Genomic DNA, 20,584 nt, shown 5'->3' with positions numbered 1-20,584 from the left:
GGGGGTGCGGACGGGACACACACGGGGCGGGGGGGCACACCAAGCCCCTTTTCTCCTGGGACTGTGCCCCAACATCCCTGTGGGAGAACTGGAACCGCGCAGGGATGGGAGGGTCGGGTCAGGGGAGCACGGGGCGAGGAGGGGGGGGGGGGGGCTCTTGGCTTTGTTAACACCATTAACACCCTCCCCCATCTTGTGCCTCTCCCCATGGCAGGCAGTGAGAAGGGGGGGTGCAAAGGGGGGTACCAGGGGATGCCAGCAGCCTGCCGGGCCCCCCTGAAAGCCCCCGGGGAGCTGGGGTGCTCGCTGGCTGCACCTTTGGGCTCCCTCCGGGAACACGGGGTCCCCGAGCTCCCCCAGCCCCTGGGCAAGAGCAGGAACAAGAAGAGGAGGAACAGAACGACCTTCAGCACGTTCCAGCTGGAGGAGCTGGAGAAGGTTTTCCAGAAGACACATTATCCCGACGTCTACGCCCGGGAGCAGTTGGCACTGAGGACGGAACTGACGGAAGCCAGGGTGCAGGTGGGGAGACGGGATCCCCCGAATCCCAGAGGGACTGGGCATGGCTACCCCGGGAGGTGCTGGGCAGAGCTGGAGGGTGATTCCTCCTCCCCCCCCGGGTGGTGCTGAGTTAGAAAGTTGGGTTTCCCAGGATTGTTCTAAACCCCAGAGGGGGGGAATCCCAGCCCAGGCGCGGGTGCTGCTGCCTCCCGGGGCTCTCTCCCTTCTTCCCTCTCTGCAGCTCCTCAGGAATGGGAAGAGCCACAACTGGGGTGGGGAGAGGTCACTGCCACCCTTCCCCCCCCCGCCCCGGCATCCCCCAACATGATCAACCCCATCCCCCCCCTCCCCCGCCCCCCTCCAAGCATCCATCACCCCCAGACCCCCCCAGCTCAGCTCCCTCCAGCCCCAGGGTTCCCAGCCAGGGATGGGGGTGGGTGTTAATGGGGCTGGGGGTGACATGTCCCGGGATGCGGGGCAGGATGAAGCCCCCCCCCCCCGTCACCTCGGCTCTGCCAACACCCCCATGTGCGTCAGCTCCTTCCAGAGGCGTCTCCCTGCGGTTTGAGGCTCCCGGTAGGAAGAGGCAGCTTGGAGGGGGCGCCCGGTGGGGGAGGGAAGCGAAGGAGGGTGATGAAGGGAACAGGGCGCACCCATGGGGTGCTGCCCTCCTCGTGGGGCAGGAACTGGGGACAAGGCACAGGGAGGGGACACGGCACCCACCACAGGCTCCGGGCTCCGGTTTTGGGGTGGATTTAGAGGAAATGACCTGTGAGAGCCCCGAGAAGAGCAGCCCGGTGTCCCCCCCTCCGCTCCGGGAGATGCTGCTGGAGTTGTCACCATCCCAGCCAGCTCCCGTCACTGGGACACACTGGGGGGGGGGGGAAGGGGTGGGGAGGGGTCAAAGTGACCCCGCAGGACCCAAAGAGCCTGATTCTGCACCCAAACCTGCAGTAAATGAGGCCTGAGGGAGAGCAAAGCACCGTGCACGGAGCAGGAACGCTTGGTTGTCCAAGAGGGATAAGGGATAATTCTGCTTTTGGTAGAGAAAAAGGCCGGTGAGATCCGGGGGGGTGGGGGGTGGGGGGGTGTTTTCCCCTCATCTCGGGTTTATTGGGGTGTTGGAGCATCGTTTTAGGGGGATTTTTCCTGCTGGGAAGATGAACGTGCCCCTTCCTCCATCCCCCCCTGCCCCCCAGGTCTGGTTCCAGAACCGACGGGCCAAGTGGAGGAAACGGGAACGTTACGGGAAAATCCAGGAGGTGAGGGATGCTGGGAAGTTCCCTGCCCCCCCCCTTCCCCCCCCCTCCCCCCCCGCCCCACATCCCCCCCCGGGCAGGGTCCCATCCCATTTCATCCCAGTTCCCCACAGGGTGTGACCCACATCACCCACCTTTGACTCCCTCCACCTCCCATAGGAACGTGCCCTTTCGGGGCAGGTTTTGGGGGGGTGGGGGGGTCCCCCCCCCAAAAAAAAATCCCTCTTGAGCTGCCCCACACCCACCAATGCTTCCTGCCCCCACCCCCCCGCCACTGAAAAGTGTAAACATGTAAATCTCAGCTTCAAACCCATCCCTGGTGCCCAAACTCCCCCCCCGGCTGCCCCCCCAGGGAGGGGGGGGGGCAAGATTTCAACACCCCCCCCCCGCCAAGCAATTAAAATAAAAGGGATCCCGGGGGGGTAAAGAAGGATCTGGGGGGGTTGAATGGAGATCCTGGGGGAGTAAAGAGGGATCCGGGGGGGGGAATGGGGATCCTGGGGGGATCAAGGAGGATCCTGGGGGAGTAAAGAGGGATCCGGGGGGGGGAATGGGGGTCCTGGGGGGGGGGGGAATGGGGATCTGGGGGGGGTATAGGAGGATCCTGGGGGAGTGAAGAGGCATCCGGGGGGGGCGAATGGGGGTCCTGGGGGAGTAAAGAGGGATCCGGGGGGGGGGGGAATGGGGATCCTGGGGGGAGGGATGGGGATCCTGGGGGGATAAGGGAGGATCCTGGGGAGTAAAGAGGGATCCAGGGGGGGGAATGGGGGGTCCTGGGGGGGGGGGGGGGGAATGGGGATCTGGGGGGGGTATAGGAGGATCCTGGGGGAGTAAAGAGGGATCCGGGGGGGGGAATGGGGATCCTGGGGGGATCAAGGAGGATCCTGGGGGAGTAAAGAGGGATCCGGGGGGGGGAATGGGGGTCCTGGGGGGGGGAATGGGGGTCCTGGGGGGATCAAGGAGGATCCTGGGGGAGTAAAGAGGGATCCGGGGGGGGGAATGGGAGTCCTGGGGGGGGGAATGGGGATCAAGGAGGATCCTGGGGGAGCACAGAGGGATCCCGAAGGGGTGAAGGGGGATCCCGGGTGCCAGGGGGGGGGGGTGTAGAGGGATCTTGGGGGGGTGTTGAGGAGATCCCGGGGTGGGTGAAGGAGGATCCCGGGGGGGTTGAATGGGGATCCCGGGGGGGTTAGAGGAGAATCCTGGGGGAGTAAAGGGGGATCCCGAGGGGGTGATTCCAGATCCCGGGGGGGGTGTAGGGGGATGTGGTCGCCACCCACATCTCTCCTCCCCCCCCCGCTTCACTTTAGGGTTGGGGGGGGGTTTCGGGGGTTGTTTTGCTCTTTTCTTCCAGCTGCAGAACAACCTGTGGCCAAACTCCAGCCCCGGCAGCCCTGGGGGGCTCCTGCCCCCCCCCACCGAGAGCATCCCCAGCCCCCCTTGCATGTCCCCGTACCCCCACACCCACAACATCCCCAGCTTCGTGGGTCTCCCCGCTTCTCCCGGTTCCCATCCCGGCATCAACAGCCTCTATTCCCTACACCCTCTGCCCCCCCCGGCCTTGGGCCCCCACCCCTTCGAACCAGCAGCCGAACACGACTACAAGTCGCCCCCCCTGGTGCCGCTGAGGATGAAGAGCAAAGAGGCCACCAGCAGCAGCCTCTTGAACTGGGCGACGTGATCCCACCCCCCCCAGAACGTGTCCTAACCCCCCCCCTTCCTCCCCCAGCATCAGGGTTTGGGAGCAGGTTGGTGGGGTCACTCTTATCTCCCCCCCCCCAAAAAAAAAAACAACCCACCCCACCGTGCACCCAGATGTCCATCAGCTTCCCTGCATCCCGGCCCCCCCCCCCCGGGATGGGAGGGGAGAGGGGGGGTTAAAACGGGGCTCCTGGGGGAGTTTGGCAGGTTGGGACCCCAAAAAGCAGCCCCCCCGACATCCCCCCCCACCACCCCATCCCCTCCAAGCACCTTCAGAGACTGGGATTTGATGGAGATCCCTGGGGGTTTAGTGCAGGGTCGCAGCTTCTTGCCCCTCACGACCCCCCCCCCCGCGCCTGAAACCGCCCCCCCCCCCGCCTGCAACCCCCCCCTGCCTGTAAAGACCCCCTGCCTGCACCCCCACACTCACCTGCAGCCCCCCCCAAACCCAGGGGACACCAGCCTTGGGTACATCCAGAGAGGGGACTGTGCCCCTGGGAGTTCACCGGGTTGTTTGGGGGGGGGGTCCCCTCCCCACTTAAAATTTGGCCACTGACACACCCCCCCCCCCCCCCCCCCCCAGCACAGTCAACAATGGCAGAAACTGGGTTCTTCACCTCCCAGTTCAACCCTACTAGGAAGACCCACCCAAACTGGGACAGCTGCTGGTGTTGGGGGTGGGGGTGTCACAACCCCCAGCCAGGCTCAAGGAGCCCTCAAAGCCCCCCCAAAAAAACACCTGCAGCTCTTTCTGCTCCCTCTGGGAGGGAAAATAAGGTTCAGAAGGACACCCCCCCCCCAGCAGAGCCCCCCTGGGATGGAGGGGGGGGACAGGGACAGACCCCTAAACTGGACCCCAGTTCCCTGTGGGGTCAGCTGTAGCCCCCCCCTCCCCCTAGTGCCAGCCTGGTAAGGTGGGACCCCCACCCCTGGTACCATCCCAGCTGCCCCAGCTGATGTGCTGGGGGGGGGGAAATGGCCAATTTGGAGGGTTTCTCCCCATTTTGGGGGGTCTGCAGGAAGCCCCTTAGTGGTGGTACCTGTATGGTTGGTCTCGGGTGTCCAGGGGGGGGTCATCTCATGGCTTCCAACCTGCTCCATCTTCTCTGGGGGTCCCTCCAAGTGCCAGGTCACAGCAGTGTGTCCCATCCCATCCTCCAGCTGGCGTGACCCCCCCCCAAAAAAGATCAATAACTGGGCTCCCCCCTCCCCCTTGCTCCAACCCACCCCATCACCAGGAGACACTGATACACCCCCAAGGGTGCCAAAACCACCCCAAAACTGCCACACCCCTGCATCCTGATGTTGGGGGGGGGGAAACATCCATCAAGCACCACAGACCCCCCCCGAGGAGGCACCCCAGCCTGCCCAATTTGGGCCAAAAACCAAGGTTTCCAGGCAAAAGGAACCAAAATGCTCCAAGATCCCTACGGATGCCTTTCCTCACCCACCCATCTGGGCACCCTGGACCTCCCGAAAGGGGTGGTCCACAGCCTGGCCATGCACCCAGTGGGTGCCCACCCTCACCTGGGGGTTCTCACAGTGCCCCCTTCACACCCCCCCCCCCCTCCAACCAGTGAGGATTTTTTGTCATTCATTTATAAACAATAAAGCACATGTTTAATAAGTTCTTCAGGGCTCTGGCTGCACCCGCCCAGAGCAGCTGGGAATGTTTGGGAGCAGGAAGGGATGGAAGTTCAGCTCACACCTCATCTGCCAGCATCCCACCCACCAGACCCCCCCCTCCAACCAGGACCAGGTTCTGGGGTGGGGGGGCGGGAATGGGGTGGGTGCTGGGGGCACCCAAGTGGATGGGAAGCACCCTGGGGGGGGTGCAATGTGGCTGCGCCCCCCTGGGTGGATCCTGCTGGGGATACATCCCCCCTGCTGGTGGGGGGGACAAGGTCAGGGTGCAGCATTGGGGACCTTGGAGGGAGGGCTGGGGTCTGGCTCGATGTCACTGCCTGTCCCTTGGCCGTGGGGAGGTGACAGGGAGTCAATCCTGGCTGCCCCTGCCCTGCCCACCCCCTCGGGCAGGATGCAAACAACCCCCCCTCTCTGCCACCCCCCAACAATCCAGGGCTGAATCTCCCAGGATTTCTGCTGCTACCTCCCCCTCTGCCAGGGAAACTGAGGCACAACAAGGTTTGTCCCAGCCCTGGAAGTGTTGAAGGGCAGGTTGGATGGGACTTGGAGCAACCTGGGCTGGTGGGAGGTGTCCCTGCCCATGCAGGGGGGTTGGATCTAGATGATCTTGAAGGTCCCTTCCAACCCAAATCACCCCATGGTTCTGTGAAGGTGTAAGGCTGAGGTTTTGGGAATGGTGGGTCCCATCTCCAGCTCCTCTGCTGGGAGCAGGAGCCAAAGAAAATCCCAGTGACACCACCACGCCAGGGCAGAAATCCCAGGGCAAGAACTGGAGAGGGTTCAGGGCTCCTGCACCTCAGCAGCTCCCCCAGGTAAAAAGATCTGGCTGCAAGAGAAATAAATAGGGGGTCTTTTGGCAACAGGTAATTGGCCCCAAATGGGACTTGGGGTCAAGGGCATGAGACAATGAACCCCCAGCACCAGCCCAGCCCATTGCTGGGTTCATGAGGAGGGACAGGGAGACAGAGCTTGGGAGGGATGGGGATGGAAGAACAGGGTGACAGACAAGAGCCCAGGAGGATGGGGACACAGTAGGGACAGGGGGACACAAAGCCCAGGAGGATGGGGACACAGTAGGGACACGAGGACAGAGCTTGGGAGGGACAGGGGACACAAAGCCCAGGAGGACGGGGGGACAGAGCCCAGGAAGGACAGGGACACAGAGTTCAACAGGGACAGGGACACAGCAGAGCCCAGACACCCGCGTCAGAGCTCTCAGGAAACATCTCTGTATGTACAGCTCATCCACCCCACCCAGCGGGGCGAGGGCAGACTGCAGGCTTCAGCCCTCCCCACCCTGTCGCGACAGGCCAGCCCCTCAACCCCAGTCCACCCCCACCCCTGTCACCATGTCCCCAGGCAGGGGGACAGCCCGTTTTCCTGCCTCTGCTCCCCGTGTCCTGCAGCAGCACCAAGGAGCCCCACTGCCTCCTCTCCTCCCCAGCTGGTGGGGGCAGGAGGAGGATGATGGTGGTCCCAAAGCCTCGGGTGGGGGCACACACAGGTCCCCCCCACCCACCAGAAAACTCCCAAGGCACCGTGGCCTCCACCAAGGCTTCATCCTTGAGCGTGGCAGGAGGGAGAAGGGCAGGATGGTGTCTTGGCAAGGACCCCCCAGCTCCAAACCTCTTCCCAAGCCCACCATGGGGGATCCAGGCACCCCTAGAACTCCCCCAGCTCCAAACCTCTTCCCAAGCCCAGCACGGGGGGGTCCAGGCACCCCCAAACCTCCCCAAATCCTCACTCCCCTTCCCCCTCAACAGCAGGCAGCCTCCAAATCTCCCCCCAAAAAAGACACCTCCTGCGTCCCTGGCTTGTCCATCAATCCATCACTGTAGCAACTCCTCCCAGGAGATGGGTCTGGAGAAGACCTCCCTCTCCAGCCACAGGTCATAGTTGACCTGGAAGTCCTCAGGCAGGTCCACACGTTGGCCCAGCACACTCTGCAGGCAGTTGTCCACGGGCAGAAAATCAGGATTGCTGTGAGCTCGGTCGTAGCGCCGGGAGTTGAAGCGCTCGATGCTGGCACGAAGGGCACACTCCTCAGCCTGGAAATCCCAGGGACGAGCATCCAGGTCTGGGAAGAAGAGAAAAGTGAGGGTCACACGGGAGCTGGGGGCTCTGCAGCCAGCCCAAAGCCCTCAGGGTCTCACTAGGGCCTTGGAAATGTGCAGGGTGTGGAGCAGGCAGCCACCAATGGCTCCAGCAGTGGCCACCACCAGCCCCTTCACTCTTCTCCAGGATGTTGCCTCCACAAATCCCTCCCTGAACAGTCTAAGGAGCAAAGGGACAGCTCTGGGCTCAGAAATGTCACTGCCTGGAGCAGGAAGGATGGCAGGTGACAGGACAAAAGAGCTTCTCAACATAGGAAGGACATGGAGCTCCTGGAGAGAATCCAGAGAAGGCCATGGAGATGATCTGAGGGCTGGAGCAGCTCTGCTCTGGAGCCAGGCTGGGAGAGTCGGGGTGTTGAGCCTGGAGAAGAGAAGGCTCCAGGGAGACCTTAGAGCACCTTCCAGTGCCTGAAGGGGCTCCAGGAAAGCTGGGGAGGGACTTGGGACAAGGGCAGGGAGAGAGAGGACAAGGGGGGATGGATGAAAACTGGAAGAGGGAGAATGAGGTGAGACATGAGGAGGAAATTCTGGAGTGTGAGGGGGGTGAAACCCTGGAACAGGTTGCCCAGGGAAGCTATGGCTGCCCCATCCCTGGAAGTGTCAAGGCCAAGGTGGATGGGGCTTGGAGCAACCTGTCTGGTGGGAGGTGTCCATGGCAACTGGGACTGGGTGATACTGAAGGTCCCTTCCAACCCAAACCATGCCATGACTCCATGACACTGCAGCCACCCCCCTGGCCGTACCGTTGCCGTAGGCCCAGTCATCGTTGAGGCGGTGCCGGACCTTCTGGTAGATGGCTGACATGGTCTTCATGTTGCTCTTCCTCCACTGCCTGCCCAGGTACTTGGTCTGGACCTTGAGGAGCTTCAGGACATAGAGCTGCATCATGGCCTGCTTCACCTTCAGCGCCCGCTTCAGGATGGGTGCAGACTTGAACACCACCAGCATCTGCAGGGGACAGCCACGTGACACGGCTGCGACGGGGACGTGGCACCCAACTCCTCCAGCACACACAGACCTCTTCCACCCATCCCACCACCCCAGTAAGGTGAAGGGGGGCAAACCAAGACATCCCCAGACCCCTCCCCCAGCTGAAGGCCCCCCATGAGTGCCCAGCCTGAAGCTCCAGGGGGTTCTCCAGCCCTCACCATGGTGCGGGAGTGTTTCCACTTGGTCAGCTTGTTCAGGATGCGCAGGAGGTTTATGCAGGAGAAGAGGTTCCTCCAGCAGAATTGGTTGTTGTCTCCAGCTTCCTGTGGGAAAGGAAAAGCAGGAGTCAGGGAAGACATGGGACAAGTGATGAGGAGATGCTGTTCTGGTCCAAGGACCTTTGGCCAAAGGGGCAGGGCACAGCAGGCAGGAAACATTTGGCTGCTCCAGGGGCTGAGCACAGCAGTGCTGATGGTGGCAGGGCTGGGTGCTAGAGCTCTGCTGCCTCCCTGCACCCATGATCCACCCTGTTGGAGAGAGTCCAGAGGAGCCATGGAAATGATCCAGGGGCTGGGGCAGCTCTGCTCTGGAGCCAGGCTGGGAGAGTTGGGGTGTTCAGCCTGGAGAAGAGAAGGCTCCAGGGAGACCTTAGAGCACCTTCCAGTGCCTGAAGGGGCTCCAGGAAAGCTGGGGAGGGGCTTGGGACAAGGGCAGGGAGGGATGGGATGAGGGGGATGGATGAAAAGTGGGAGAGGGAGCTTGAGGTTGGAGATGAGGAGGAAATTCTTTGCTGTGAGGGTGGTGAGAGCCTGGCCCAGGTTGCCCAGGGAAGCTGTGGCTGCCCCATCCCTGGCAGTGTTGAAGGGCAGGTTGGATGGGGCTTGGAGCAGCCTGGGCTGGTGGGAGGTGTCCCTGCCTGTGGCAGCTGGGACTGGATGATCTTGAAGGTCGCACCCAACCCAAACTAGTGTGGGATTGTGGGCAGCACCCTGGGGTGCCAGGGCCTGGCAGAGCAGGCAGTGACTCACCAGGCTCTCTGCTGTCAGCTCGGGCAGCTCGTGCACCACGCAGTACGGGTAGTCCAGGACAGAGATGCTGCAGGAAAAGAAGGGGTGTCCTGCTGCTCCCCCATACCCTGCCTGGCCCCACACGTCCCACCCACCAGGGATCAGCTGCCGTGGGCACTTTCCCGGGTCCAGGGAGGGGTTAAGCAAGCAGGGATCCCCCTCCCCACCCTCAGCAGGGACATGGGTGGGCACTCTCCTCCACTACCTGTTCTTGGCAGTGATGTAGGACATGATGTTCTGGTTGAAGAACTTCAGGATGAGTGGGATGCAGTTGGCAAAGACCAGATGCTGGGCCATGTACTCAAACTGGGGAGAAAAGCGGGTGAATGGGGACCTTCCCTGGGTCCTGCTCAACCCCAGAGCCCCGTGCAGGGTGGCCAGACTCTGGCCCACCTCACCTGGTAGATGTGATTGAGCTTGAAGTGCTTGAGCAGGAGGAGCAGCACGGCAGAAATGGCTTTGACGATGATCTCCTTGTGCCGGTTGACGTCCACCCCCAGCTTCATGCTCTGCAGCACTGTGGTCCTGGGGACATAGAGGGATCCTTGGGCTGGGCCACTGTCTGCACCCAGACAGCCCTGGAGGTCTCAGTGGACAGTCCTGCCATCCCCTGGGCTCTCAGCAGCCACCTTCTGCACCACTGCACAGCTCCTGGCACACCACCGAGCAGAAGATGGTCAAATCACCCAGGAATCAGAGGATCATGGGATGGTTTGGGTTGGAAGGGACCTAAAAGATCACCCAGTCCCAACCCCCTGCATGGGCAGGGACACCTCCCACCAGCCCAGGCTGCTCCAAGCCCCATCCAACCTGTCCTTCAACACTGACAGGGATGGGGCAGCCACAGCTTCCCTGGGCAACCTGGGCCAGGCTCTCACCACCCTCACACCAAAGAATTTCCTCCTCATGTCCAACCTCAACCTTCCTCTCCCAGTTTTCATCCATTCCCCCTTATCCCATCCTTCCCTGCCCTTGTCCCAAGTCCCTCCCCAGCTTTCCTGGAGCCCCTTCAGGCACTGGAAGGTGCTCTAAGGTCTCCCTGGAGCCTTCACTTCTCCAGCCTGAACACCCCAACTCTCCCAGCCTGGCTCCAGACCAGAGCTGCTCCAGCCCTCCCATCATCTCCGTGGCTCCTCTGGACTCTCTCCAGGAGCCCTATGTTCTTCTTGTGTTGAGAGCTCCAGAATTGGCCACATTTCAGCTACAGCCCCAACCATGTCCCCCCTGCCTGGCTCCTTCCTGTGCCCCCCTTCCCTTCCCACCAGCCAGCACCCCCGTGGTCACTCACGGCATCTCCTCTGGCAAGACATCTGCCAGGATGTTGATGGAATCAGTCTTGGCTTTGGAGGTGGGGGCTGCAGCCAGGAGGATCTTCAGCAGAGCAATCTGGGGAGAAGGGAGAGATGGAAAAGGGGGTGGAAACAGGACTGGCCATAGTCCCCTGCTGCAGGAGGAACAGGGATGTGGGAAGAAAACTGGGAGGTACGACTGGAAAGGGATGGAGCAATGGAGGGAGGCCCCTCCATGGAGCACAGGGACCCCCAGTGCCCCTCAGCTCACCATGTACTGGGGCAGGCTGGGTAGCAGGCCCTGGTACAGGATCTCTGCAGGAACTTGCTCCACTTCTTCTTCCCCCTGGGACCAGAAGAGACCAGAAATCCTCACTCCAGGAGCTGCCACCATCGCCACGGGCCTGGCTCAGCCCTGGGCCTCCCCACGCCCTCTTTCCCAAATAAACCACTCCTCCTCCCCCCATGGAGCAAACCCCCCAGCTCTGCCAAAAACCCTGGTGGGACCAAGTGTCCCCAGCTCCAAAGCCTGGGAGCTCCATCCCACCCTGATCCCCACACTCACCCCAGAGAGCGGGGAGCGCAGGAACTCCTCCTCCATGTGCACCTGCACCTCCGCGATCGACGTGTACTTGTGCTGCAAGGGGGAGAACAGGGGTCACACCATGGGCCCCCCTGAGATGCCACCAGCCCCAACCTGGGCCCATCAGCTTTTTAAGACCCTCCCTGTTACTCCTGTCCAGTGGTGACCAATGTTGATGGGCAAGGTGTGGCTGCTGGCCTCACCTCTGGGACAACCCCAGTGTGGAAGGGATGAAATCAGGAAGGGACAAAGACAGGAAGGAAATGGACTTGGCCAGCCTAGGAGACCAGGAATGGGATGATAACTTGAGGTGTCTCCCATCACAGGGCTGAGCAAGAGGGGACAGGAAAATACATCATTGGCCCTGACCTGTGATGGGGGATGGGGAAGTGGCACCCAGGAATGGCCAGGGTGAGGATCTGGTCAACGTACTCACCAGCTTCAGGGTTCGGATGCTCTCGTGGATGGGCCTGGGCAAGCCCACCACGGTGTTGGTGTCACTAGAGAGGAGAAAGAGCCCAGTTGGCTGCAGGCAGGAGCCAACCTGAGCAACCCCCACAGGCAGGACAGAGACCACCACCCCTGGAAGGAGCCAGTGAGCTCCGGACTCCCCTGCGGCCAAGCAGAGGGCAACAGCAGCCCCCAGATCAGTAGCCTGTGTAGCAGCCAAATCAATAGCGCCCCCCATAATTCTACAGTCCTCCCCCCAAAATCAGCACCCCCATCTTCACCCCCCCACATCAGCAGCCCCCCAGGCTGGCTCTGCAGGAACCCACCTGCCCAGCGTGTAGCCGATGAACTTGCTGCGACTGGACTCCAGGAACATCTCAATGTCCTTCTCTCTGCAGCAAAGGGACAAAGGGAAGGAGTCACACCTGGGTACCCCTCAGCCCTGGGTCACCTCATGGGCAGGTAAAGGATCATGGACTAGTTTGGTGGGAAGGGACCTTCAAGATCATCCAGTTCCACCCCCCTGCATGGGCAGGGACACCTCCCACCAGCCCAGGTTGCTCCAAGCACCATCCAACCTGCCCTTGGACACTGCCAGGGATGGGGCAGCCACAGCTTCCCTGGCCAACCTGGGCCAGGCTCTCACCACCCTCACACCAAAGAATTTCCTCCTCATCTCCAACCTCAAGCTCCCTCTTCCACTTTTCATCCATCCCCCTCATCCCATCCCTCCCTGCCCTTGTCCCAAGCCCCTCCCCAGCTTTCCTGGAGTCCCTTCAGGCACTGGAAGGTGCTCTAAGGTCTCCCTGGAGCCTTCTCTTCTCCAGGCTCAACACCCCAACTCTCCCAGCCTGGCTCCAGAGCAGAGCTGCCCCAGCCCCTGGATCATCTCCGTGGCTCCTCTGGACTCCCTCCAGGAGCTCCATGTCCTTGCTGAGCCCACCCCACCAAAAGAACAGCCACCAAAGTGACCAGCAGATCGTCCACCCCATCTCTAACATCTTCCCCACCTCACTGCTGAAGTTCTTCATATGTAACAGCCTCTGTTCTCCTCAACCTTCTCCAGCTCTCCCCTCGGGTCAGCCCCACCACTCACCGGACCTTGGGGGCCCAGGGAAGCCCCTTGGGGCAGGTGATGCGGTCACTGGGGGGGTGCTGGATGGGGGGAGGCATCACTTCATCCCGTTCCAGGGGGAAGGTCTCTCCCTCCAGGCTGTTGTCATCATCATTCTCCTCCTCCTCCTCACGGGAGTCGTCAGCTTTGTAAGGGTCCCGCTCGTTAAAGGCATCCAGGTTGTCCTGCTTAATCAGAGCCTGGAGAGAGAACAGCAGTGTTATGGTTGGGGTGGGCCTGCCAAATTTGTTGACACCAACAGGATGAACTAGAGAGACGGTCTTTAGGACCCTGAAGGACCTGAAAGAGTTGATCAGAGAGGGGTCAGGATTCCCTCTCACTTCCTGCCCTACTAGAAGAGCCAGGAGAACTGGAAGCCCAGTCCCCTTTTTCATGTGCTTTCCTTGCTGCTGCTGAGCTCAGAGGCTCCTGGTTTCCCCTCAACTCATCACATGCTCTGCAGAATCCAACTCCATCAGGTGCTGAGAATTCCTGCGGATCCCCCTCCAGAGCCAGCCCTGCCACACGGGGCCCTCACCCACCTATTCCTGCCATCATCAGGATTGGTGTTCATAGAATCATGGGGTGGTTTGGGTGGGAAGGGACCTTCAAGATCATCCAGTCCCAACCCCCTGCATGGGCAGGGACACCTCCCACCAGCCCAGGTTGCTCCAAGCACCATCCAACCTGCCCTTCAACACTGCCAGGGATGGGGCAGCCACAGCTTCCCTGGGCAACCTGGGCCAGGCTCTCACCACCCTCACAGCCAAGAATTTCCTCCTCATCTCCAACCTCAATCTCCCTCTTCCACTTTTCATCCATCTCCCTCATCCCATCCCTCCCTGCCCTTGTCCCAAGCCCCTCCCCAGCTTTCCTGGAGCCCCTTCAGGCACTGGAAGGTGCTCTAAGGTCTCCCCAGAGCCTTTAGCTGAATCTAAGTGTATATTTACTTTATCTGTTCTTCATCCCACATGTTACTCCCCTTGCCACGTTCCAGTAAACCTGCTCCAGTTTTAATTTCCAGCCTTTATGTCTCTCTTCCTTATTCCCCTTTTATCTTCCCTCGGGAGGGTGAAGGGGGGGATAACAAGAGAGCAATTAACAGAATCCTCAGGGTTGGAAGGGACCTCTAGAAATCACCCAGTCCAACTCCCCTGCTAAAGCAGGATCACCTGGAGCACATTCCACAGGGCTGCATCCAGCAGGGTTTGGAATATCTCCAGAGAAGGGGACTCCACAGCCTCCCTGGGCAGCCTGTCCCAGGGCTCTGTCACCCTCACAGTCAAGAAGTTTTCCCTCCTATTTCAGTGGCACTTCCCATGTTCCAGTTTGTGCCCGTTGCCCCTCGTCCTGTCACTGGGCACTACTGAGCAGAGTCTGGCTCCATCCTCCTGCACCCACCCTGAGATACCTACAGGCATTAATAAGGTCTCCCCTCCAGGCTGAACAGTCCCAGCTCTCCCAGCCTTTCCTCATCAGAGAGATGCTCCAACCCCCCAACCATCTTTGTTGCCCTCCCCTGGACTCTCTCCAGCAGTTCCCTGTCCCTCCTGAACTAGGGAGCCCAGAACTGGTCCCAGTTCTCCAGCTGTGGCCTCACCAGGGCAGAATAGAGGGGATGACCTCTCTCAGCCACACTCTTCCTTATGCACCCCAGGATCCCATTGGCCTTCTGGGCAACAAGGGCACATTCCTGGCTCATGGATCATTTACTACCAAGACTCCCAGCTCCTTCTCCCTAGAACTCCTTCCCAGCAGGTCCACCCTAACCCTCATTTTGCCCTCTGGTTTGCGGTTCACCCTGACCTCCAAACAGAGACCAGCAGGCAGGTGACAACCCTGGGGGACAAACTGCTCCAGTGTCACTGTCCCCAGGGTCAGCCTCACCTTGTGTTCCCTCCGGCCTCTCTTCTGCTGCTGCTCGATGAGGTCGGAGGCAGAGGCAGGGGGCGACGCTGCCCGCATGTTGCGGATCACCTTGATGCTGTCCTCGGGCAGAGGGGGCAGGCCCAGGATCTCCCTCTTCTCTGCCTTCATGCTCTGCAGCTCCTCAAAACCCCCCAGGGTGCACTGCAAAAAGAGACCACAGCACCCTGAGCACCGGGGGACTCCTTGACATGCCATTTCTCCACCCCCAAATCTGCTCTCCTGGAGGCCTAAATCTTTTCCCGGGGTGTGGAACAAGAGCTGCCTGTTCCCAAGAAGGGACAAGAGGGTGTTCAGGCAGCCCCAGCTGAAGTGTCTGGACCTTCTCCTTCATGCATACACCAGATGGGGACCTTGTTTTGGGTTCAGCCTTGGTATCCAGCTCCAGACACCAATACCCAATGCTCCCCTATGGGATGAAACCTAGGGGTGGGTTAACTGGGCACAAACTACTCAGCTGAAGGACAGCAAAAGAGGATGGAGCAAATACAGCCAGCTCCAAGGGCAGAACTTCCCTTCTTCTGCCAAACAAAACCCCATGAGACCTGTGTCAGCACAGCCCACCACCTCTCCTTACCAGCACAGTCTTCCAGAGCAAGAGCAGAACCTTCTTCATGGGGAAATGTGGAGCGTGGCCACTGCAGAACTTGGTCACCATCCCAAAGAGCATAACAGAGAAGGGCTCGTTGTTGTACAGGGGGGCTCCTGGAACCAGATGGCACTGACAGTCAGGACTTCCATGTCCCTGTCCTCACCCCAGCCACCAGACCCTGCACCCTCACAGGCCTCTGCAGTCTCACATTCCCCATCAACAAAACTGGACCTTGACCAACATGGTTTAGTGGGAGGTGTCCCTGCCCATAAAGGGGCTGGAACTACATGATCCTTGAGGTCCCTTCCAACCCAAATCAGTCTGGGATTCTATGATCCTCATCTCACCCACACAGCTCCTCTCCTCCTGTCCAAGGCCCTGTAACCTCCATAATTGCTTATTTTTGTGTTGAGAGGAAACAACAGCCCAAATATTCTATTATTTTGCCCCAGGGAGAGAGCAACCAGACAGCAGAAAAGTTTGGCTGCCTTCCTCTGCTCATCCTCCTCTGCCCCACCAGCAAGGTTCAGCCCAGCAGGAACCAACCCAGTGCTGCCAGTCCCGATTAACTGGGAACTAGAGCCAAGCTAGAAAAGGGGGGATTTAGGTTGGACATGAGGAGGAAATTCTTTGCTGTGACAGTGGTGAGACCCTGGCCCAGGCTGCCCAGGGAAGCTGTGGCTGCCCCATCCCTGGCAGTGTTGAAGGGCAGGTTGGATGGGGCTTGGAGCAGCCTGGGCTGGTGGGAGGTGTCCCTGCCCATGCAGGGGGTTGGATCTAAATGATCTTGAAGGTCCCTTTCCACCCAAACCACTCCATGATTCTATGATTCTTCAGCCCTGGAAACCTCCATCAAGCCCCAAGAGCCTGCTCCTCACCCAGCTCTGCTCTGAAGGTCTGCCTCATGCTCCTCCACTCAGGTTTGTCCCCTTCAGCCTCCTGCCGAACAGTCTCCACGATCAGGTACATGATGTTCAGCAGCACCCTGCAAAAAACCAGAAGGTTGGATGAATCATCAGAGGGTTTGGGATGAGTTATGAAGGCACCACCAGCACCCAGGGCTGTGGGGGGAGGCTGGGTCAGCCCAACCATGGCCTGTTCCTATCCACCCACTCCACACCAGGAGAAATGGTCTCAGGGAGGAAGGTCTCTGCAAGTCAAAGTAGGAGAAAATAATCCCTTTTCCACACTTTACTGCTTTTATGTCCCTCACCAGCCACGTGCTTGAGCACAGGGGACATCTCTGGACTGAGCAGACCTGAGCACTGGAACAGGCTCCCCAGAGAGGTTATGGAGTCTCCTTCTCTGGAGACTTTCAAGACCCGCCTGGGTGCCTTTCTGAGTGATCTGCTCTAGTTTGTTTGGTTTGGGATTTTGTTGTTGTTTTCCTTTGTTCCTGCTCTGGCAGGGGGGTTGGACTCAATGACCTTCAGAGGTCCCTTCCAACCCTCAATATTCTGGAATTCTCGAGAGCGCCTGAGGGTGCTGATGGAGCTGGGACAGCCCCAGGACAGGGGTCTGGTGCCTGTTGACCTGTCTCAGCCCATCAGAGGAAGCAGGAAACGTGGGGTCCCCTCTCTGCCCCCCTCTCCCAAGCCCTGCTCCCTACCTCAGGTCCGTGCTGTCAGCCAGGGAGATGGCTGGTTTCCTCACGGCGCTGCTGCAGGCTGCACTGTTACTGGGGGGAACACAACCTCTTGAGGGGGCTGAGGTGACACTGCACTCTTGCCACCAGCACCCCCACCCCGGGCCAAAGCCACAGCCTGAAGCACACAACTCCTTTGGGTGGAAAAAGCTTTCAGTCCAACCATTCCAACCAAACCACCACTGACCCGTGTCCCTCAGCACCACATCTACACGGTTCGGAAAGCCCTCCAGGCTGGGAGAGCTGGGGTGTTCAGCCTGGAGAAGAGAAGGCTCCAGGGAGACCTTAGAGCACCTTCCAGTGCCTGAAGGGGCTCCAGGAAAGCTGGGGAGGGGCTTGGGACAAGGGCAGGGAGGGATGGGAGCAGGGGGGATGGATGAAAACTGGAAGAGGGGAGATTTAGGTCAGACATCAGGAAGAAATTCTTCACCATGAGGGTAGAAAGGTGGTGGAACAGGTTACCCAGGGAGGTTGTTGATGCCCCATCCCTGGACGTGTCCAAGGGCAGGTTGGATGAGGCTTGTGCAGCCTGGTCTGGTGGGAGGTGTCCCTGCTCATAGCAGGGAGGTTGGAACCTGATGATCTTTAAGGTCCCTTCCAACTTTACATGTTCTATGGACTCCAGCCCTGCCCTGGGCAGCCTGGGCCAGGGCCTGACAACCCTTTCCAGGAATTGTTTCCAAGGTCCAAACTGAACCTCCCCTGGGGCAACTTGAGGCCATTTCCTCTTGTTCTATCCCTTGTTCCTGGGGAGCAGAGCCCGACCCCCCTGGCTCCAACCTCCTCTCAGCAGCTGCAGAGCCAGCAGGTCTCCCCTCAGCCTCCTTTGCTGCAGGCTGGACACCCCCAGGTTCCTCAGCTGCTCCTCAGAAGTTCTCCAGCCCCTTCTCCTTGTTCTCCATCCCTTTCCCCAGCTCTGCTGCCCTTCTCTGGACACTCTCCAGCCCCTCAATGTCCTTCTTGTCCTGAGGGGCCCAGACCTGACCCCAGGATTCAAGGTGCAAACACAGTGTAAGAGATATTGCTGCAACGAGTCCCCTTCTCACAGTGCAGTGGAGGGAGGGGGAACTGACACTATTTGCTGCCAGGCAGAATTTCTGTCTAAATCAAGTACAATCCAACATTATTTACCCACCCAGAACAACAAGAGTCATTCCAGTAGCTGCAGGGCTCAGATTAAGGATAGACAGACCAGGAACTGCCACAACCTGGAAAAATATTCCTACCAGAGAACCCCAACGCCATTTTTGAAGCATGTCACCCCCCAGTACTCACTCAATCTCCATGTTGAGCAGCTCCACCAAAGCATTGAAGGTTCCCACTTCCAGCAAGAGGAAGATGTTGTACCTCATCCAGGCCTGCACCTCAGCCTCGGAGCTGCACTCCCCAAACGTGCCTGCAAAGACCCCCGGGCTGGATCCCACCTCCTCAGGGATCTCAGGGCCCTCCCAACCCCCCGTGAGGATTTTGTGGGTGGAATGGAATAGACAGCCTTAATCTGAAGGCAAAAAATGGGATGGAACTGGCCAGGTCTGGAAGAACTGGGATAGCACAGGGAAGTCAGGCAAATTTTGGATCAAACTCTCACAAAGTGGCTCCCACGAGAATTCGCTTCGTTCCGTTCATCCCAGGGAAAATGGTTTTAAAGAAAGAAATAAACTCTGCTCTGGAGCCAGGCTGGGAGAGTTGGGGTGTTCAGCCTGGAGAAGAGAAGGCTCCAGGGAGACCTTAGAGCACCTTCCAGTGCCTGAAGGGGCTCCAGGAAAGCTGGGGAGGGACTTGGGACAAGGGCAGGGAGGGATGGGATGAGGGGGATGGATGAAAAGTGGGAGAGGGAGGTTTAGGTTGGAGATGAAGAGGAAATTCTTTGCTGTGAGGGTGGTGAGAGCCTGGCCCAGGTTGCCCAGGGAAGCTGTGGCTGCCCCATCCCTGGCAGTGTTGAAGGGCAGGTTGGATGGGGCTTGGAGCAGCCTGGGCTGGTGGGAGGTGTCCCTGCCCATGCAGGGGGTTGGAACCTGATGATCTTGAAGATCTCTTCCAACCTTCACCACTCCATGATTCTATGAAATGGACAGCTTCCAATCCACTACCTAGAGCTGGCAGTGGGAAAATGAAGGGGGCAGAGGAGCTGGTGTCACCTTGGGCCACATAAAGGATGGCTCGGGCAACCCTCAGCCTCTTCTCCCGCGCCGTCACCTCCAGCCCGTCCAGCAGCCTCATGGCATGGGTGTGGTGCTGGTTCTTGTCCAGCTCGGTCCATTTCTTGTCCCTCACTGCAAAACCAAAGCAGGTTAAGGGTACAGAGCACCTCTGCCTGTCCAGGACACCAAGATGGCTGGAAAAAGCTGCAAAGGATTCAGTTTGACAGAAAATATCTTCCCTGTGAGGGTGGTGAGATCCTGGCCCAGGTTGCCCAGGGAAGCTGTGGCTGCCCCATCCCTGGCAGTGTTGAAGGGCAGGTTGGATGGGGCTTGGAGCAGCCTGGGCTGGTGGGAGGTGTCCCTGCCCATGCAGGGGGTTGGATCTGGGTCATCTTGAAGGTCCCTTCCAACCCAAAACATCCCATGATTCTATGAAAACAGGGCTGCCTCAGGGTACACTGGATGAATCCCATCCATCCCAACAGCACTGCCAGCTGGTGGGAAATGAGCTGTAGGCTCTTGCTTCTGCCACTATGTTCCAGCACAGCCACCCTGGCACAGATGAACCACCCTGGACATCAACACCAGGACCAACCCACACACACACTGACCAGGTCTCCAGTACAACCCCAGTGCAGATTATCCATGCCCAGCTCAACTTTCTGCTCCACCATTCATTAACCAACCCCTGTGTCTCCTTCAGGAGATCCCTGTCCCTCCCCAAAGGTCCAAGAGAAGCTCTTACCATGGATCCTGAAATCCTCCTCGAAGCACTTGCGGTTGAGCAGGAATTCTGGCCCCTCTGTGTAGCTGTACAGCTCTGCCAAAACAAAAACAAACCAGAGGAAAACCTCCAACCAGCTGGACTGAGCTGCCGGGAAGAGCTGCCACCCAGTCCCTTTCATTCCAAGATCCATCCAAGATGAGGGAAATGCAAAACACACACTTAAGATAAAGCTCAAAACGTGAATGACACGATCTCGCTTCTCCTTCAGTGCCAAGAAGGTCTTGAAAACAACACCAGAGTCAGGCTGGAGTTGAGGGAGCTCCTCAAATCATTACCAGGAATGAAGAAGTCATGGATGAGAAGAATTAATCCATCAGGACATCTCCCTTACCAGAGAGCTCTGCTGCCCATTTATCAGTATCTGCATATTCAAACTCCAGGTCTGGGGACTCCGAATAGCCCTGAAAAACCAAGGTAAAAAGTCAGTGAAATTAGTTTCCCAGCAAAACCAACACCCCCCCCAAAAAAAAAATAATCACAATTCACCTTCTGCAAACCCAGGATTGTGTTTTTCTGGTGAAAAGACCAAAAATGGACCCGCAGCAGCAGAGATGTTACCAAGGCAACTCCCACCCACCTCCTGCACATCCCTATCCCAGCTCATCCCAGCTCATCCCAGCTCCACCACACTGAGCCAGGTTGTGCTTGGCTGGTGGGCACCCCCTGCCTCTGCACCACCTCCAGAACGTTCCAGGACCCCCCCAAATAGCCCCCCCCAAAAAAGAGGAGGTGATGGGGTGTGTCAAATCTCGGGGTGGGGAGCAGGGTCTTTGCAGCCAGGGAGCTCTCAGAGCTCACCCATTCTGAGGAGATGGGTGAAAATATGGGCTAACCCCCC

The 20,584-nt window shown here is 59.2% G+C and overlaps 2 protein-coding genes across 4 annotated transcripts; one reads left to right on the top strand and one right to left on the bottom strand.

The window, feature by feature from the left end:
• The first annotated feature begins 252 nt into the window (after nt 1-252).
• ALX3 (ALX homeobox 3) lies at nt 253-3,441 on the top strand. Its single transcript, XM_051639320.1, has 3 exons — nt 253-522; nt 1,701-1,817; nt 3,115-3,441. Exons 1-3 carry the CDS (start codon nt 253-255, stop codon nt 3,439-3,441), a joined length of 714 nt encoding a protein of 237 aa, XP_051495280.1.
• Nucleotides 3,442-5,058: 1,617 nt separating this feature from the next.
• STRIP1 (striatin interacting protein 1) lies at nt 5,059-20,349 on the bottom strand. 3 transcript variants are annotated; one of them, XM_051639176.1, is made up of 22 exons: nt 20,233-20,349; nt 20,078-20,147; nt 19,705-19,779; nt 18,957-19,091; nt 18,094-18,214; nt 16,783-16,851; nt 16,052-16,158; nt 15,159-15,286; nt 14,543-14,725; nt 12,638-12,855; nt 11,868-11,933; nt 11,528-11,591; nt 11,074-11,145; nt 10,780-10,854; nt 10,508-10,605; nt 9,618-9,744; nt 9,425-9,525; nt 9,181-9,247; nt 8,371-8,475; nt 7,966-8,170; nt 6,907-7,185; nt 5,059-5,934 (listed from the first exon to the last, which is right to left on the bottom strand). In XM_051639176.1, exons 1-21 carry the CDS (start codon nt 20,332-20,334, stop codon nt 6,938-6,940), a joined length of 2,436 nt encoding a protein of 811 aa, XP_051495136.1. In that variant the 5' UTR covers nt 20,335-20,349; the 3' UTR covers nt 5,059-5,934; nt 6,907-6,937. The 3 variants fall into 3 exon arrangements, with proteins under 3 accessions (XP_051495136.1, XP_051495135.1, XP_051495137.1); XM_051639175.1 differs by having other exon boundaries at nt 5,059-7,185; XM_051639177.1 differs by lacking the exon at nt 16,783-16,851 and having other exon boundaries at nt 5,059-7,185.
• Nucleotides 20,350-20,584: the final 235 nt, after the last annotated feature.

This window comes from Apus apus, chromosome 23 (genome assembly GCF_020740795.1).
Source record: "Apus apus isolate bApuApu2 chromosome 23, bApuApu2.pri.cur, whole genome shotgun sequence".
Lineage (NCBI taxonomy): Eukaryota > Metazoa > Chordata > Aves > Apodiformes > Apodidae > Apus > Apus apus.
The sequence above is the reverse complement of the archived record's forward strand: the minus strand, read 5'-3'. Positions and strand labels throughout refer to the sequence as shown.

Bases quoted from the DNA above. Each gene is read 5' to 3' on its own strand.
- STRIP1 (XM_051639175.1), bottom strand. From the start codon at position 20,334: ATGTGCAGGAGGTGGGTGGGAGTTGCCTTGGTAACATCTCTGCTGCTG. The intron at 16,159-16,782 runs GTAGGGAGCAGG...GGTTTTTTGCAG, and splicing joins GCTGACAGCACGGACCTGAG to GGTGCTGCTGAACATCATGT. The intron at 8,476-9,180 runs GTGAGTCACTGC...CCTTTCCCACAG, and splicing joins AGCTGACAGCAGAGAGCCTG to GAAGCTGGAGACAACAACCA.
- ALX3 (XM_051639320.1), top strand. From the start codon at position 253: ATGCCAGCAGCCTGCCGGGCCCCCCTGAAAGCCCCCGGGGAGCTGGGG. The intron at 523-1,700 runs GTGGGGAGACGG...CCTGCCCCCCAG, and splicing joins TGACGGAAGCCAGGGTGCAG to GTCTGGTTCCAGAACCGACG. The intron at 1,818-3,114 runs GCCCCACATCCC...CTTTTCTTCCAG, and splicing joins TTCCCCCCCCCTCCCCCCCC to CTGCAGAACAACCTGTGGCC.